General features: G+C 55.1%; 6 protein-coding genes and 1 non-coding gene across 7 annotated transcripts; 3 read left to right on the forward strand and 4 right to left on the reverse strand.

Annotated features, from left to right (window-relative positions):
- Positions 1 to 2,035: 2,035 nt before the first annotated feature.
- On the forward strand, positions 2,036 to 3,932 carry M421DRAFT_6156 (NIF-domain-containing protein; the record flags this gene model as incomplete). Its single annotated transcript, XM_033595891.1, has 5 exons — positions 2,036 to 2,156; positions 2,206 to 3,320; positions 3,374 to 3,523; positions 3,570 to 3,668; positions 3,720 to 3,932. The coding sequence occupies 5 exons, from the start codon at positions 2,036 to 2,038 to the stop codon at positions 3,930 to 3,932; spliced, it is 1,698 nt and encodes a 565-aa protein (XP_033447623.1).
- Positions 3,933 to 4,580: 648 nt separating this feature from the next.
- On the forward strand, positions 4,581 to 6,037 carry M421DRAFT_421773 (uncharacterized protein). The gene is made up of 3 exons (XM_033592941.1): positions 4,581 to 4,751; positions 4,806 to 5,046; positions 5,114 to 6,037. Exons 1-3 carry the CDS (start codon positions 4,721 to 4,723, stop codon positions 5,895 to 5,897), a joined length of 1,056 nt encoding a protein of 351 aa, XP_033447624.1. The 5' UTR covers positions 4,581 to 4,720; the 3' UTR covers positions 5,898 to 6,037.
- A 234-nt stretch (positions 6,038 to 6,271) lies between these two features.
- Positions 6,272 to 6,358, reverse strand: M421DRAFT_t83. Its single transcript has one exon. It is a non-coding gene; the product is annotated as a tRNA-Phe (tRNA).
- A 21-nt stretch (positions 6,359 to 6,379) lies between these two features.
- Positions 6,380 to 8,888, reverse strand: M421DRAFT_421774 (CTP synthase). Its single transcript, XM_033592942.1, has 6 exons — positions 8,787 to 8,888; positions 8,724 to 8,733; positions 8,624 to 8,664; positions 8,512 to 8,573; positions 7,977 to 8,448; positions 6,380 to 7,928 (listed from the first exon to the last, which is right to left on the reverse strand). The coding sequence occupies exons 1-6, from the start codon at positions 8,832 to 8,834 to the stop codon at positions 6,786 to 6,788; spliced, it is 1,776 nt and encodes a 591-aa protein (XP_033447625.1). The 5' UTR covers positions 8,835 to 8,888; the 3' UTR covers positions 6,380 to 6,785.
- Positions 8,889 to 9,356: 468 nt separating this feature from the next.
- M421DRAFT_6159 (uncharacterized protein) lies at positions 9,357 to 10,750 on the reverse strand (the record flags this gene model as incomplete). Its single annotated transcript, XM_033595894.1, has 2 exons — positions 9,357 to 9,996; positions 10,050 to 10,750. 2 exons carry the CDS (start codon positions 10,748 to 10,750, stop codon positions 9,357 to 9,359), a joined length of 1,341 nt encoding a protein of 446 aa, XP_033447626.1.
- A 505-nt stretch (positions 10,751 to 11,255) lies between these two features.
- M421DRAFT_178090 (uncharacterized protein) lies at positions 11,256 to 12,354 on the reverse strand. Its single transcript, XM_033587862.1, has one exon. The coding sequence runs from the start codon at positions 12,270 to 12,272 to the stop codon at positions 11,490 to 11,492; it is 783 nt and encodes a 260-aa protein (XP_033447627.1). The 5' UTR covers positions 12,273 to 12,354; the 3' UTR covers positions 11,256 to 11,489.
- Positions 12,355 to 13,000: 646 nt separating this feature from the next.
- M421DRAFT_421777 (S-adenosyl-L-methionine-dependent methyltransferase) lies at positions 13,001 to 14,671 on the forward strand. The gene is made up of 3 exons (XM_033592943.1): positions 13,001 to 13,386; positions 13,483 to 13,632; positions 13,710 to 14,671. The coding sequence occupies exons 1-3, from the start codon at positions 13,359 to 13,361 to the stop codon at positions 14,315 to 14,317; spliced, it is 786 nt and encodes a 261-aa protein (XP_033447628.1). The 5' UTR covers positions 13,001 to 13,358; the 3' UTR covers positions 14,318 to 14,671.
- The last annotated feature ends 638 nt before the right edge of the window (positions 14,672 to 15,309 follow it).

Genomic DNA, 15,309 nt, shown 5'->3' on the forward strand with positions numbered 1-15,309 from the left:
CGAGACCATGTTGGTTTTATGAGGTTGCTGAGGATGGCCGAGACCGAGGGAATACACCCAACGTTTCAACTGCAAAATAGTTGAACGCGAAATAGTTGAACCACAAGCATTCTCCTACTCCCGACCCTCTCTGTACGATAAGTCTTAATCCTTTCGTCCTCAGCTACATGCTGTAAGGAAAGAATAGTCACATGCATACTCCATTATTCCTTGATTTGTATATATCATTGAACGTTGCTCGGTGACGACGAAGATTCGTGTTGTGATGTTACGTTTCGAACAGCTCTCAAAACGTGAAGCTTGGAAGCATGGAATTTTACAATATTAGGGTATAAAACATCACGTCTTGCGGATCTGGACAGCCTGGGATCAAGGTAGCGTGAGATAACTTCAAAGCCAGGTCAACATAATGTCTCCCTGACAGAGCTGGAGTGTATCAGACAACCTTCCAGAAGGTGGTACAACGAATCGGGCAATTGCTTTTAGCCGTCATAGGATTCGTCTTGTGCGGAACGGGTACCGTTTTTGTGAAGCATCGAGCAGACACCTGCCGACATCATTGCGTGCCTTTGCTTCTTCCCGCTGAATTCCTTCCTCAGGAGCAGCTAGAACACATCATTGCGGAGCCAACCAGCCGCCCCGCAACCCGTGGCGGTTTTAGGCCTCGATCTTCGGTGCAGCAGACCCTCAGTCCACTCTGGAAAGAGATCTGGTGACAGCCCGACAAGGAATGGACATCTTGAAGCTGTCGATCGACGCGGGATGATCTCGACGTGCGACGGGCCGTTTGGATGCTGCACTTTGTTCGCCACAGCGTGGAACGCAAGACATCATCTGGCATGTGACAGCTCGTACTGAAACCAAAACATTGTTGTGCGTCTGTCTGGGATCTCTGTTAGTCACCGGGAAGCTTCGCTGAAGTCTATCCACGCTACAAGGTCCGCTACGACGCTGACAGGATCGCGGTTTGATATGGGCCCAGCATACAGCGGCAGAGGTGCACCTGGTCTCGCACAGCTGAGGTGAGCCGCGATAGGCTGCAGATGTGACGATGCTGTCCCTGCACGGCGGCGCTTAGCTGTGTAGTTAGCTCAGCCAAGCGGCGGCCGGTTGATGACCTGAAGGCCTCCTCGCAATCGCATGCAGGGCCTGAGGTCTATCGAGCGAGGGCCAGCATTCGAAGGCCATGAAGCTCAAGCTCACGCTCAAGCTCATCAATGGATGCTCCATCCTGGTGATGTGCTGCTGCACATTCCCAGAATACGACGGGTTCCTGTGCAGAGGACGAGGAGCGGCGTGCGATTATTGGCTGCATGGATGCACGCAACAGCCCAATTATCCGCCAGATGGAGTGCAGCGCGGAGGAGGCAAGCTTGGGGCCTGGGCCACTGATCAAGCGGCCGCCCGGCTAGCACCAAATAGTGCTAGAGAGCAGCAGCATGCACCCTCCATAAGAGGCCCCTGTCGCTGGGGTGGCCATTCGCACAGCCCCAGCGACAGCTGCCAAAGACTCCCATCCGCGACTCGAGTGTCTATTTCGCACTCCACGTCAGTCTGAGAGCCGCATTCGTATCCGCAGCCACTACACAGCTGAAGGGCGTGACCCGTGCCGTGCCAAACCAGGCAATTCGTTGGGTGGAGTGTTGGCGCTTGATGACGGTGAAAGAGGGCCGTCTCATTTCCGCCCGCGTTAGCGAACCAGCCTCATCCCAAGCACCGATCCTGGCCTCGCAGCTCCCTACGCCGCCTCTCTCGTTCTCTCGCGCGCACCCTCGACAGCCGTCCTGCCCGTCTCTTCCCCATCGCGACGCCGCGTCCGCTCATTCCGTCTCGTGCGCCTACCAACAGCTGTGCTGTGACTGCCAATTGCCGCATCTGGAAGCCGCGACCGAGAGCTCTGGGTCAACATCAGCTACCACCCACGAGGTCACCGCTCCACGCGACATCGCCCGCAGTCGCCGACGCCGCTCGTCGTCTATCACTACACTTCCCACCTAATTGCGCTTTGCCCATCTGAGGCACCTGTTGCGCAGCCATGAGCACCGACCCGACCCTGTCAGCTCCCGGCGCATCGTCGACCGAGAAGCCTTTTGCAGGCCTAGGTACTGCCCAGCCCAACGGCGACGGCATGTCTCACCGCCCCCTTCCGCACCTGTGTTGGCGCAGTTGGAAAGCATTGTAGACAATCGCTAATGATGATGCCAGGCTCGCACACAATCGTGCTACCCGAGACTTCTTCCACCGCCGAAGGCAAGCAGCCGCTGCTGGACGTGCCCTCGAGTGCAAATGATGCACAGACACCTTCTGGGACTGGCCTGAGTGGAGTCACTGCCGCCGACGCGGAGAGCATTGGAAAAGGATCGAAGCACTCTAAGCGCAGCTTCATGGGCAAGCGAAGGGCAGCAAGCACTGCGAGCAGCAAGCGCTCTGGACAGCCAACCAACCACCCCGACAAGACCGCTCAGGCACCCTCGCTTCCAGCCATGCCTGCCGCCAACCGCGAGGGCTCGACAAGAAGCAAGGCGAGAAAAACCGGTGGGCTGCTTTCATGCCTACCATGCTTCGCGCCCAAGGACGTACGGGAAGAGGGTACGCCTCTGGAGAATGTCAAGCGCACCGAGAAGATCCCGGAGGGCCGTACGTCGCAGTCGACTCCAGTAAGGAAACAGTATCCGCTTGCTGCTGCCGAGTCGAGCACTGCGGAGTCGAAGGACCCGGTTGACGAGAAGGCGCCCGCTGCGACATTCGGCATGGGTGCCGTCGAGAAGCCCAGATCTGGTGGTGATGGTACTGCTGAGCCCGCCAGGCCTTCGCACGACAACCCACCCCAGATCATCACTAGGAGCTCGTCTAAGCGGCAGCAAGCTTCCGAGGCAGCACTCCCTCCGATACCTGTCCAGCCTGGTCTATTGCAGACCAACCAGCCCATCATCAACGTTCAGAACCCCACTCCTGGCACTACTCCTGTCGTTGGCAGACCTTCCGAGGAGCAACAAAGAATCATCGAGGATCAGACCGAGGACCAGAAAGCCTTGGATGCTGATATCGAGATGAAGGATGTCCCATTGTCGACCAACGACGTGCACCAGGAAGGTGAAGACCCAGACGCCGCAGTTGCAACGACGGAACAGCCCAAGGTTGACCTTCCACCTCCACCTCCGCTTGAGCAGAGACAAGATGCTGTCCAAAAACAAACGTCAGAGATGTCCGAAGCTTCTGAGCCGCAGAAGTACCTGCTTGGTCCAATCGAGCCTAGGTTCAAGGGCAAGAAGTGTTTGGTTCTTGATCTCGACGAGACTTTGGTCCACAGCAGCTTTAAGGTACGGTTCCGATGGCATAAGTTCTTGAGCTCTGCGTGCTAACTGTCGCCAAGATACTGCAGCAGGCCGACTTCACTATTCCTGTTGAAATCGAGGGCCAATACCATAACGTATACGTTATCAAACGTCCTGGCGTCGACCAATTTATGAAGAGGGTCGGCGAGCTGTATGAGGTTGTCGTGTTTACCGCGTCTGTTTCAAAGGTATGTTTCCACTCTGTCTGTCACAGGCCTGAGCTAACAGGTATAGTACGGTGACCCACTTCTTGACCAGCTTGACATCCATGGCGTCGTACACCACAGACTGTTCCGCGAAAGCTGTTATAATCACCAGGGTAACTACGTAAAGGTACGTTTGTCCTGTCGAATCCTTCCACGATGTGTACTGACTCACTACCAGGATCTCTCACAAATTGGTCGTGATCTGAAGGACACTATCATTATCGACAACTCGCCAACCTCGTATATCTTCCACCCGCAACACGCCGTCCCGATCAGCAGCTGGTTCTCTGATGCCCACGATAACGAACTCCTCGACCTGATACCCGTCCTCGAAGACCTTGCTGGCAACCAAGTCAGTGACGTTAGTTTGGTGCTCGATGTTGCTTTGTAGGCGGAGACGACGAATACCCCTTGCGCATACCCTGTTTTATTGCCTGACTTATCTTACCGGAGTCTTCGATTCGAAGCCTGTACTTTGTAATCAGTTTTGTAATCTGCATGCGAGCACGCTGAGTGGAACAGCTCTGGTGGTTATCGAAGGAACACCACGGCACCAGTCGTTGCTTCTCGAAGCCTGTCCGCAGCGGTTCGAATACCCTTTCTACGCAAAAATCTGGAGCAGGCATCGGTGTTGGGATGATTCGAAGTTTGGGAAAAGAAACACTAATACTGGCTTATTCATACATACCCTCTCCCCCGATGTATACGCCTCGAGCGTCATTGTCGAACACCATCTCCTTTGTACTTACCCTTTTCCTTGATGTTAGTATAGCATTTCGGCGGGCTGCATCAATGCATTTCCTTGTTACTCTTTGTCGACCACAGGTGAACTGGGCATGTAGAGAAGTATCTCGAACTGAATGCATCTGATAGTATCTGCGCCGTCGACCTACTAATTGTATGTGAATTTCCACAATTGGCCACTGCAGCTGGCATGTGCCATGACGTTTCAAGAGCCAAATCTTGGCGTTCACATGTTTGAATGACTCGCAACGGTAATAATCCACTCATCTGTCATCCCCGCGTCAAGCGACCCACACGACAAGCTATTCATCTTGCATTACAAGCTTTATCAGCGACGTAAACTTGTTTCGCTTTCCTATAATTGCTTGTAGCAAAAATATCGCCCGCAAAATCCATGTATCGATAGCACCGCGTGTCTTGTGAACACACCACGCAATGGAGAAATACAGCCAGTTCCGTGACAAAGGTAGGCCATTCTATGGTAAGGAGTCCACGGACAAGAACTGACAAAAAATTGTAGGTACGGCCATAGCGCCCTTTCTCCCTGTGCCTCCTCCTCCAGTCAGCGTCGTCTGGACGCCAATCCATGCCTTCCTCTTCCTCTGCCGCATGCCGTTCGTAATCGCGCTCTCAGTCTTCTACTTTGGCGTTATTGAGTGGTTACCAGTCGGCGGAGCCATTAAATATGTGTTGCTGTGGGCGCTTCTTGGCCTGACTGGAGTATGGTGGGTCGACTTCCAGGTCGACGGCGTGAAGCGCGGGTATGTCATTCTCCCACAGGCAGGCATAGCGCTTTGATGGAGGACGAAGAAGCTGACAGACTCACAGAAGACTCTCAGAAGCAAAAGAGCACACGCCCCAGGCCGGCACCATTATCGCTTCCTCGTTCACGTCTCCTCTCGACCCGCTCTACCTTGCCGGAATCTTCCAACCGATCTTTACACGCTCGTACCCAAATAGCCGCAAAGTCGAGCGCATCACACTTCTTCGTGCGATCCTCCTCGCATTCGCACCTCCCGCTTTCGTCCCGCAAGACGAATCTAAGCTTGTCACTCTTGCATCCCTTGTCAAGGCAAACCCCAAGAGCATCATTTGCGTCTTCCCAGAATGCACCACCACAAACGGTCGCGGCATATTGCCCCTGAGCCCGAGCTTGCTCAGCGCAAGAGGTGACACCAAGATCTACCCCGTCAATCTGCGCTACACGCCTCAGGACGTCACCACCCCTGTGAGCGGCGGATACATCAGCTGGCTCTACCAACTCCTATCAAAACCCTCGCACCAGATGCGCGTCCGCATCGCAATGCGCGTCTACAACAGCCCTAGCATCGATTCTCCAGCAAGACAGTCCGAAACTGCGATCGGCTCTGGCTACAACTCGAACACCTTCAATACCCCGGACTTCCGCAACGGCGCGAGTAGCAGTCTGGAGAGGGAGACGGACATGTACATCACGACTGGCGAGACGCAAGGCGAGGTTAGCGCGCAGGAGCAGAGGGTTCTGGATCGTGTAGCGGAGGATCTGGCGCGATTGGGGAGAGTGAAGAGAGTGGGACTTGATGCTGGGAATAAAATCGAGTTCCTGAAGGTCTGGCTCAAGAGGAGACGGTGAGCGGGTGCGGCAACGCAGCGAAGCAAGTACAAAAAAGAGCATGTAACGCTCACCAAGGAGCAAGATGTAGCCACGATAGAAGAAACGGCTCTTGATATTGCAGATATATGCATATTCATCTTGTCACACAGAACTATACCTCCATCTCTCCAGAACATGTTGACCGACACCTAAACAACCCAGTCCGTCAGTCAACTCAAGAGCACTGACCCATCCTCTCAACACCACGCACCACCGCTCCGCAAAGACAGCTTGCCAGTAAAGGTACCTGCAAAAAGAGGACAGCTCCACCCTCAGCACATTCAGGCATAAAAGGGCAGGGAAGTACAAAAATTTCGTTTTCGTGATCCCAGATTCCCGGGCACGGAAGCTAATGTCGCTTCTGTGGATCGAACACAGTACCTCCAGATTTTATGACTGATGACTTCAGTCTGGCGCTCTCCCAAGTGAGCTAAAGCGACTGGATTGATTGGGTATTGATGATAAGAAGTCGCACTATAAAGTAATTATACTAGTTTATTAAGGTGACGACGAAACAGTAGGGTCAATGTCTTGGTGTACTTCCCAATTCAGAGGTAGTGCGTTGGTTAATTTTCGCTAGTGGGGCGGGGCCGAGGTCCATGATCTGGTTCTGCAGTCGTACAGGGTCTTCGGAGATCAGCGTGTGCTTGCGGGCGCACAAGAGAGACTTGGTAGATGAAGATTGCAGATGGCTAACTTATTCGTAGTTTCATGGTATCATATACACGTCCCAGGACATTGTGCCGGTTATGGCTTCTTTATGGATATAGACCAACCAAAATCCAGACCTCAGAAGCCCGAGGCACGGTACCCAGTTTTCTCATGCCATGTCTCAGCATCTTACTCCTTCTGGCGTCGGCAACTCGCCTAGAACTCGCCGTTGAGCTTCAGACCGGCAACGCCGTTGGCAACACCCTCGGTAGCAAGCCCGTTCGCGGCGCCGGCTTGATAATCCCTCGTGATCTCGTCGAGCATGCCCGCAGACGCGGCAATGAAGCCCAGGTAGGGTCGGCTAGGGTCCAGGACACGCGAAAGGTACTCGGGGTGGAACTGCACACCCACATACCACGGGTGGCCCTTGATCTCGACAACTTCCATGCGCACGCCCTCCTCGTCCTTGCCGACAAAGTGCAGCCCGCCTTCCTGCAGCTGGTCGATGTAGCTGGGGTTGACTTCGTACCTGTGCCTGTGGCGCTCGAGAATCTGATCGCTACCGGCGTACAGGGCGCGCAGCTTCGACCACTCGGAGTTTGGCTGGAACAGTGTGGGGCGCAGACCGAGACGCATGGATGCGCCCATGGTGGTCTTGTCGACCTCGGGCATGAACATGATGAGCTTGTTTGCAGCGTCGCCGTTGAATTCCTCGGATGTGGCGTCCTTGATGCCGCAGACGTTACGTGCGTACTCGATGACGGCGATCTGCATGCCCAAGCATACACCGAGGTATGGCTTCTTGTTCTCGCGCGCCCAGGTTGCGGCCGCAATCATGCCTTCTGTTGCGCGCGAGCCGAAGCCGCCCGGGACGAGGATGCCGGATGCCTTGACGATTTCGTGCCACGCGTTATGGAACTTGGCCGGATCACTCTGCTGAGTCTTGGGCTCGAGGTGGTCGCTGTCGATCCAGCGGATGTCGAGCTTGCGTTTGCAGCGCATGGCTGCGTGCTCAAGAGACTTGACGACCGAGAGGTACGAGTCCTGGAGCTCGACGTACTTGCCAACGAGAGCGACGGTGACGGGGTCGTGGAAGCGGGTGTCGTTCCCTGTGAGATGCTTCCATTGTGTCCAGATCTTGTCGCCCTTCTGTGTCATGGTTTGTGGGATGGTGATCTTCTCGAGGGCGAGGAATTGGCGGACGAGAGGGATCAGCTTCTGCTGCTCAAGGAGCATTGGCACCTGGTAGATCGAGGGCATGTCCTTTACGACTACAACCTGCTCAGGCTCGACCTGGCAGAAGTTGGCCAGCTTCTCGATGACCGAGGGCTCGAGTTCGCGCTCGCAGCGGCAGGCAATCTACACAATCAGCACCCCAATTTCCGTCAAACTTCGTGGGTGACCTACCAGATCCGGAATCATACCGTTGCTTCGTACCGTCTTGATGGCGTGCTGTGTGGGCTTCGTCTTCTGCTCTCCGTGGATGATAGGCACGTACGAGACGTGTATCTGCATGAAGTTGTCCCTGCCCGCGCGCCTCCTAAGCTGAGCCATGGCCTCCACGAACGGCATGCTCTCCATGTCGCCGACTGTGCCACCAAGCTCAATGATGCACACATCGGGCTCCTCACCCGTGTCGTCGACGGGTATGCGCGCGACTTTCTGGACCCATTCCTGGATCGCATCTGTGATGTGCGGGACAACCTGCACCGTCTTGCCCAGGTAGTCGCCCTTGCGCTCGCGCTCGATGACGTGCTGGTAGATCTTGCCGGTGGTGATGTTGTTGTCGCGGGTCAGGGTGATGTTGAGGTAGCGCTCGTAGTTGCCGAGATCGAGATCGACTTCACCGCCGTCGGAGAGGACGAAGACTTCGCCGTGCCTGTGCGCTGCTCAGTATGCTGCTTAGAGCCATGGAAGACCATGAAGTTAGGGCTCAACGAACTCCTTCGGGTTCATGGTCCCCGCGTCGACATTGAGGTAGGGATCGATTTTGATCGATGACACGTGCGCAGGGTGTCAGTAGAGCCTGCGTGCATTTCGGCGCTGGCACTTATCTTGAGGCCGATCGTCTTGAGCAGCAGACCCGTCGAGGAGGCTACGACGCGCGGGGTCAGTGTCTGTACACACGAATGACGCTCTGCCACCGAGTCTTACCTATGATGCCCTACATGCTCAAGTCAGTTCTACGGTCATGGTGTCCACTCTCTACGCGCTTACCTTCCCCACGCCGCTAATAACACCACCTGACACAAGCACGTACTTCATGATTGCTTTCAGTGCCCTGGCTGCAGTTTGGGGAAGGGAAAGAAGAAATCTTAGGGTCGCGGCGCGTCACAAGAAATTTGTAGCGTCCCGCCCACTTTGGTACGGAGTGGGGCATTGGGGCTAGTCAGAGCCAGTCATCTCAGCCGAGAGCGGTCTGCAACTGTCGATGCATCGATTCAACCTCACTTGACTGCACTACGGTATCTAAGAAATGCACAAGTACTTTGAAAGGAGGTGAACGCGTTGCGCGAGTATCTTTGCGCAGAATACAGGCTATCAAATGGTATCGTGCACAATGCCTTGCTAACCTCAAATGCCTCGCCCCAAGTAGCTACGCCTTCATTGAATAAGACTGCCGTGGGTGGAAGACCGCCGTTCATCATGTCGTCAAATGTCAATAGATGTCCGCAGAAAATGCTCCAGGTATCCAAAATACGACTGTACCGCCCAGTGCTAAGAACAAATGCCCGCCTGCAAACGTCGCGCGCTGGAAAGAAAATCGGTCCAAAGGTACGATGCACCTTACATTCTGCGTCGCCGCTTCATCTCTTCGTCTTCTTCGTGCTCTTGGCTCGCAGTGAGACGTTTGCGAGCCAGGGCCTTCTCGTTGCCCTTCTTTACCTGGATGTTGCAACCTTGCAGCTTCAGCGCCCTGGTGAGTGCGCTGCTTGGACGCATGCCGGGGAAGTCCTTTGCTGTGTACACGGTGAAGACGTCGCTCATCACTTCTGTGAGTATTGGCGAAGATCCTCCCACGTGTAGGTTCATGGGGTCGATGCGCATAAGCACAAATCGAAGACGGTATCTGCCGTGTGTGCGACACGACAAGTCAGGGAAGCAAAAAAAGCACCCTTCGTTGTCGTGCTCATCCTTGGCGACAGAGGGTGAGGCTACTAGCTGGCCCATGAGCCTGCGCGTGGTTCGGCGATCCGGTTGAATGAGCGCTGTCTCCTCACTGGTCCCATCCGCATTCCACAACGTGCAATGCACTACGTTAAGCGAGTACCGAAGCTCTTCTTGTTCGGCTATACCTGTCTTTGGGTCTGTGACGAGCAGTTGAATGATCGGTGGTGGATCTATCACTCGTCTGTCTCGTTCTCCAAACCCACATGCTCTTGCTGCGATGGGCTGTTGTCGTACACGAAGCTCGAAACCCAATTTTCTGGGAATGTCAGTCTGGTTACACATCTGCATCTGGGTACGAGGCATGCTTACAGTTGCTCGTTGTACACAGGCTGTTGAATGGTGCCAGGTAACGGGATCGCACGAACATCTTTCCGCGGTGGAAGGCCAGGTGCGTTAGGTTCAGGGTACGCTACCGATCCCAAGGGAGCTGTCACAGATCCTCGTTGCGAGTGCGAATAAGAGCCCACCGATCCACGGAATGTACTACTTGAGGCGTAGCTGGGCGTGTATCCAGGTGATGGGAGCGGGGCGTAATGTCTCTGCTGCGAGGGCTCGACTGGAGATGCAAGGGACGGGTATTGCTGCTCGTGTGGTGCATGGTGTGTATGCCGAGGCTCGTCATATGACGGGTAGCGATGCTCGTTCAGTCTTCTTTCTCTGTTGTCATACTGCGAGCGAGGGGAAATGGGTGGTCCATAATTTTGAGGCGAGTACGGCGCTTCTGTCCGAGGTGGTGTGTATGGATTGGTGTGATGTACTAGCTTCTCAAGAGGTGCTGCCGGTCTGTAATGTGCTGTAGGCGCTTTCTGGTGCTCGTGCCATGGAGGTGGTCCTGAGTGGATGGAAGGTAAGTGACCGACGGGTGAGCGAAAATGGTAGTCCGTCCGTGGTGGTACAGCGTCGGGTGGGATTTCTAGCTGCTTGAGCTGTACAGGTGGGGGCAGTCGTCTGTGATTGAAGTCCAGGAAGCCTGGCGGTTGGAAGACAGGAAGCTTTTGAGTTTCTGTCATGTCTGGAGCTGAGGGAGAGGTGTCTGATGGAGGAAGAGACGACAGCGGAGAGGATGGAGGTGGTGGTTGGGACATGCGTGTATTATCATTTGCTCGGACCAGGACACGATGCACGAAGCCGAATTAGGTGGTCCACTACTGTCCACTTGTGTTCAGTTCGGAGGCTCCTTCACACTTCGGGAGAGCCAGGGAGTCGTGCAGTGTTGGACAGAACGTCAGGAATGCGGGCACTGCCTTGACTGTGGCGGCGTGAGAAGTTTATAGTTCAGAATCCCCTTGTAGCGACTCTGTACGTATCTGGATCGCCAGCAGCCAGATCGCCGCCCGAATGCTTCGATTCGGTTACGTCGACGTTGGGTGGAGGCGCTCAGGTGCTAAGACAACGGGCACCCGGGAGCGAAAAAAGGATGCAGCCGGGGGTGGCCCGCAACATACCTTGTCAATAGGCAAGCCTCACGCCGAATGTCTAGAAACGCCGGTTCGGAGTATAAAACGGGCCAGGTAGACGACGAGGTCAGCAGGGACAGGGCGATACGTGAAGCTGTATACTTGGCAGGCAGGCCGTAGGTTCCTGAACAAGTGAGTGGAGCAGATTGGATTAACGTAGAGCGACTCGAAGTCCTGGAACACGCAGTAGTGAGTTCTGTTTGTGCAAAGAAGCAGTTCCGTGATGCCCATGTAGAGTCTAGGGTAATGCTAGACTAGTCGCTGCGTGTGTCGCAGCAGCACCCACTTTCTCTCAATTGCGCTGGCTTGCATGCAGAAGTAGACTTTGACTGGGAGCGCTGACAACTCTGATTGCTCCGAGCAAATCCTCTTGTGGTCCAACGGGCGAAGGAGATGTCTCTAGCTCGCTGCCGGGTGCACGCTGGCTTCGCTGTATTTTCGTGGGGCGTCGCCGAATAGGCTCGCACCCGGATAAAAGAGACAAACAACGGTCGTCCCCGGGTTTCGCAAGTAAGTTGCTGTTCGAATCACGGCGGCCAGGGTGTTGCACACTGTAACCCGGCAGCAGCCAATTTGGCGCAATATGCCAGATTACCACGTAACTCGGTCCATGGTCACCGTCGAGCGGAGGTAGCATCGCGAAGCGTCCGCCCAGCCAGAGCATGCGAGGACGGCTGGCATGAGGGCACGGTGAGCGTCCATATGGGGCCAGTAGCCTAGCAGGGCCCGGACGGTGTGTGAGCCTGCGATGACCCTGGGGTGGCTGCAGAGACGAACCTGGATTGTGAGCAGTCTGATCTGGCAATGCCCATCTCGCCCAATGGCAGGCAGCTGTGATGCGGCTAAGGTGATCACGGCTGCTTCCCTGCGACAGCTGGTCATGTCGTCTCTTCGCAGAGCGAGTCGAGGTGGGTCGATCCTCAGAAGGGTCCCTGTGCCGCGATGCGATGGGGACGGGGACCAGAAAGCTGCTTCCTCGGCACGGAGAGCCACTCAGGTTCCCAACCGCCTTCCAGGTTTCCGGACGCATCTGCGCGACGTGCAGAACAGTCTCATGCATCATAGTCAATGGCATGAGACAGCCTTCCCTCACCTGGATGCCGGACTCTGGCTTGCAACGGACACGGCCGCCATGGCTCGTTTGTGGCTTGCGCTTGTCTCGGGTGGAGAGCGTTGATCTGGTAGCGACATGAGAGACATCTCGCGGCCAGCAATCGAGCACAAATCACCCCATCGCCGCCCCTCCCACCCGCCGTGTGCCGCCAGACGGGAGCGTTGGCAGGGTGCAAGTGGGTGCGATTGCCCGCGCGAAGCCACCTGGGGACGCGCCCACAAACATGGCACGTCCCAAGACGAGGTAGTTGCAGCCCTGCGCCAGCGGGAAAAAGCACCACGGCTCTGCGCCCATCGTTTCAAGGGTCGGACCAGTCGTGCCCTCTGCCGCTGCCGGGCGGGCAATACGAGCCTCAAAAGCACTGTTGCGCTCCAACGTTGGCTTGTCCTACATGGAGTGAATGTGGACCTGTGGGGCCTCTGTCGCCCTGAGGTCGGTCGAATAGCACCACATGTCCATTACCCTGGCCCTCACTGCCTGCTTGGTACCTGGTAGGTACTGCGTCAATACGCTAGCGTAGGCCTCTATTGAGTGGAATGGTCGCGTCTGCTTCGAGCAGGTCCCAGGACGCGCAGAGCATACGGTCCTGTTTGCGGTGCCGGCACCCTGGAGCAGTTCTCGCTCCGCTCTGTGCTACATCAAGCGGTTGCATTCCCGTTTCGGCACCCTCTCTCACAGCCATGCATCACCCTGCTTGCTCAGGTGCGCTTTCGCTGGTCGTCGAAATTGGGTGTGGTTGGCACTAGCTAGCAGCTGGACACTGGCCTGCTGCTGGCTCCATGGCTGCTCAAGTCGTCCATGGCAGCGGCCGAGCCAACTTTACGCGAAGCCGCCATTCAATGATTCACCGTTCGCCTTCACCGCTCGTCTCAGACACCCGTTGCGCTGCCATCGCCGGCGTGTAAACACCTCGCCACTCGCCCAATCCATAATCGCGTTGTCGCCACTAGGTCACCACTCCCTGGCCGACGGTGTTGGGAGGTCAACCGAGGAAATCCCCGACCACGATCTGCATCCTACCTCCGAATACCCTCTGCGGCGCAATCAATGGCTACTAGCTGGGGTAACTACACCAGTAAGCTCTCCCCTCCACCTGGATGGTGTGCATCGTGTCTCAGGTTTTGCATAGCCGGCAGTTGCATCATATTCAGATCTGATCCCTATCACTTAGATTATACTGGTCCTTCGAGAGCTCCTGGATCAGCAACTCATGTACTCGACGCCCGCCTAAAACTGCTCACAGGTCTAGTTCCGGGGATCTTCACTGCGAAGACCTGCCTAGATATTGGCTGCAACGCTGGAAACGCTGCATGCCAGCTTGGTAAGTGGAAGGGAAGCCCCTGCTCCAGCTGCTAAGCGACTATACCTCCAAGGTTCTGATATTGACCCATGTTATAGCCTTCGACTTTCATGTAGCATCAGTCACTGGCGTTGACATCGATCCGAAGCTAGTGGCCCAAGCCGAGAAACTTTTGGCACTCCGCTCTTCACGTGCCCGTCCTTCAACTGGAGATTCACATATCGTGGACTATTACCCTGTATCGGCAGTCCTCACTCATGGATACCGCGTCGAGACGAAAGGCAAGATCTCCCGCGATTCATCCCCCGCGTTAACAACTTCAAACTGGCCCCATGTACAATTCGTCTCCGCAGATTGGGTTGCATCGGCAGACCGGGCAATCTCTGGTCCATACGACGTGATTCTGGCCCTCAGTGTCATCAAGTGGATACATCTGGAACATCTTGATGAGGGTGTGGAGACCTTCTTTAGGAAGTGCGCAGCATGCCTCCGTTCTGGCGGATATTTGATCATTGAGCTGCAGACCTGGGATTCGTACGAGAAAGCTGTTCGTCCAAACCACTCTCCGCACTTCACCGAAAATATGAAGCAACTGGTCCATCGGCCAGAGACATCGTTCGACGAGCTGTTGGCAGAACAATGTCTCAAGCTTGTTGCATCGTCAAACGACTTACCACGCCGCATCAATGTTTATCTCAAAGATTGAGCCACGGAGCTATTTACCAGGTCTGGACGCAGTGCTCCTCTCCGTATCGTAGACAATCGCTCGCTGCATTCCAATCGCACGCATTCTTCAGCTCGACTCAGACGGCTTGAGTGTGATGCTGACGGCGTCAGTGCGGCGCAACTCACTCGACCCCATATTTTCGTCAGCAACAAGCAAAGCCGTTGCACTGAAATCATTATCGATCTGGTCTCGACAGCAGTTGAAGATACCTATCAGGTGGTCTGTGTTGTACATTTTGCCGTTTACCCAATTGCATCATGCGGAGATTGAATTCTCGGCAGATGAGCGTTGAGAAACACCTTCTCGCCAAGGCACTTGGACCGATGACCGAAGCCTCCAAGCATAGAACTTGGCAATAGAGATGCCCATGTCTTTCCAGACCCATCGGACTTGGTGGCTGTTAGAAAGTGTGGCATGTCTTGAGCTGTCTCTGATTCGCCAAATCCCGATTAGGTTCCGCTCCCCTTTTTGATTAACGAAACGGGCAGGTACCTGTAGGCGGGACCCGTTTCGGGCCTTTGCTTGCCGCTGCGAGGTCTTCCTGGTTCATATGCCTATCACATCAAAAAAATTGCGGGTTCTTGCGCTCAACACGGCCCGTGAATCGTACGATATTATCAGCCGATACCCCAATGAAGCAACACAGTTAAGTTCTATGTGTATCAGCACTGCATATCGTCACGCCAAACAAGTATCGATTGTTAGCCTCGTTCTGATGCAACGGCGATCATGTTGGGGCAATCAGGACTCGAGCTCTACAGTTTGCAAAGTACATCTACACGAGTATGCGACAGTCTTAGCCTGGCGTAGTTCAAGATTGCGCGACGATCTTACAATTCCTGCGAGGAGGGTAATCGTCTCCAGTAACACGCTCGAGATGTAACTTGGCTGGGCTTCACATCATCGCAGTCACTAGCAGGTCCTTAGAAGATCCTTTTGGGCGTTGGGTAGAATCTGCTCTGCAGATTGTT

This window comes from Didymella exigua (assembly GCF_010094145.1).
Source record: "Didymella exigua CBS 183.55 unplaced genomic scaffold M421scaffold_17, whole genome shotgun sequence".
Taxonomy (NCBI): domain Eukaryota; kingdom Fungi; phylum Ascomycota; class Dothideomycetes; order Pleosporales; family Didymellaceae; genus Didymella; species Didymella exigua.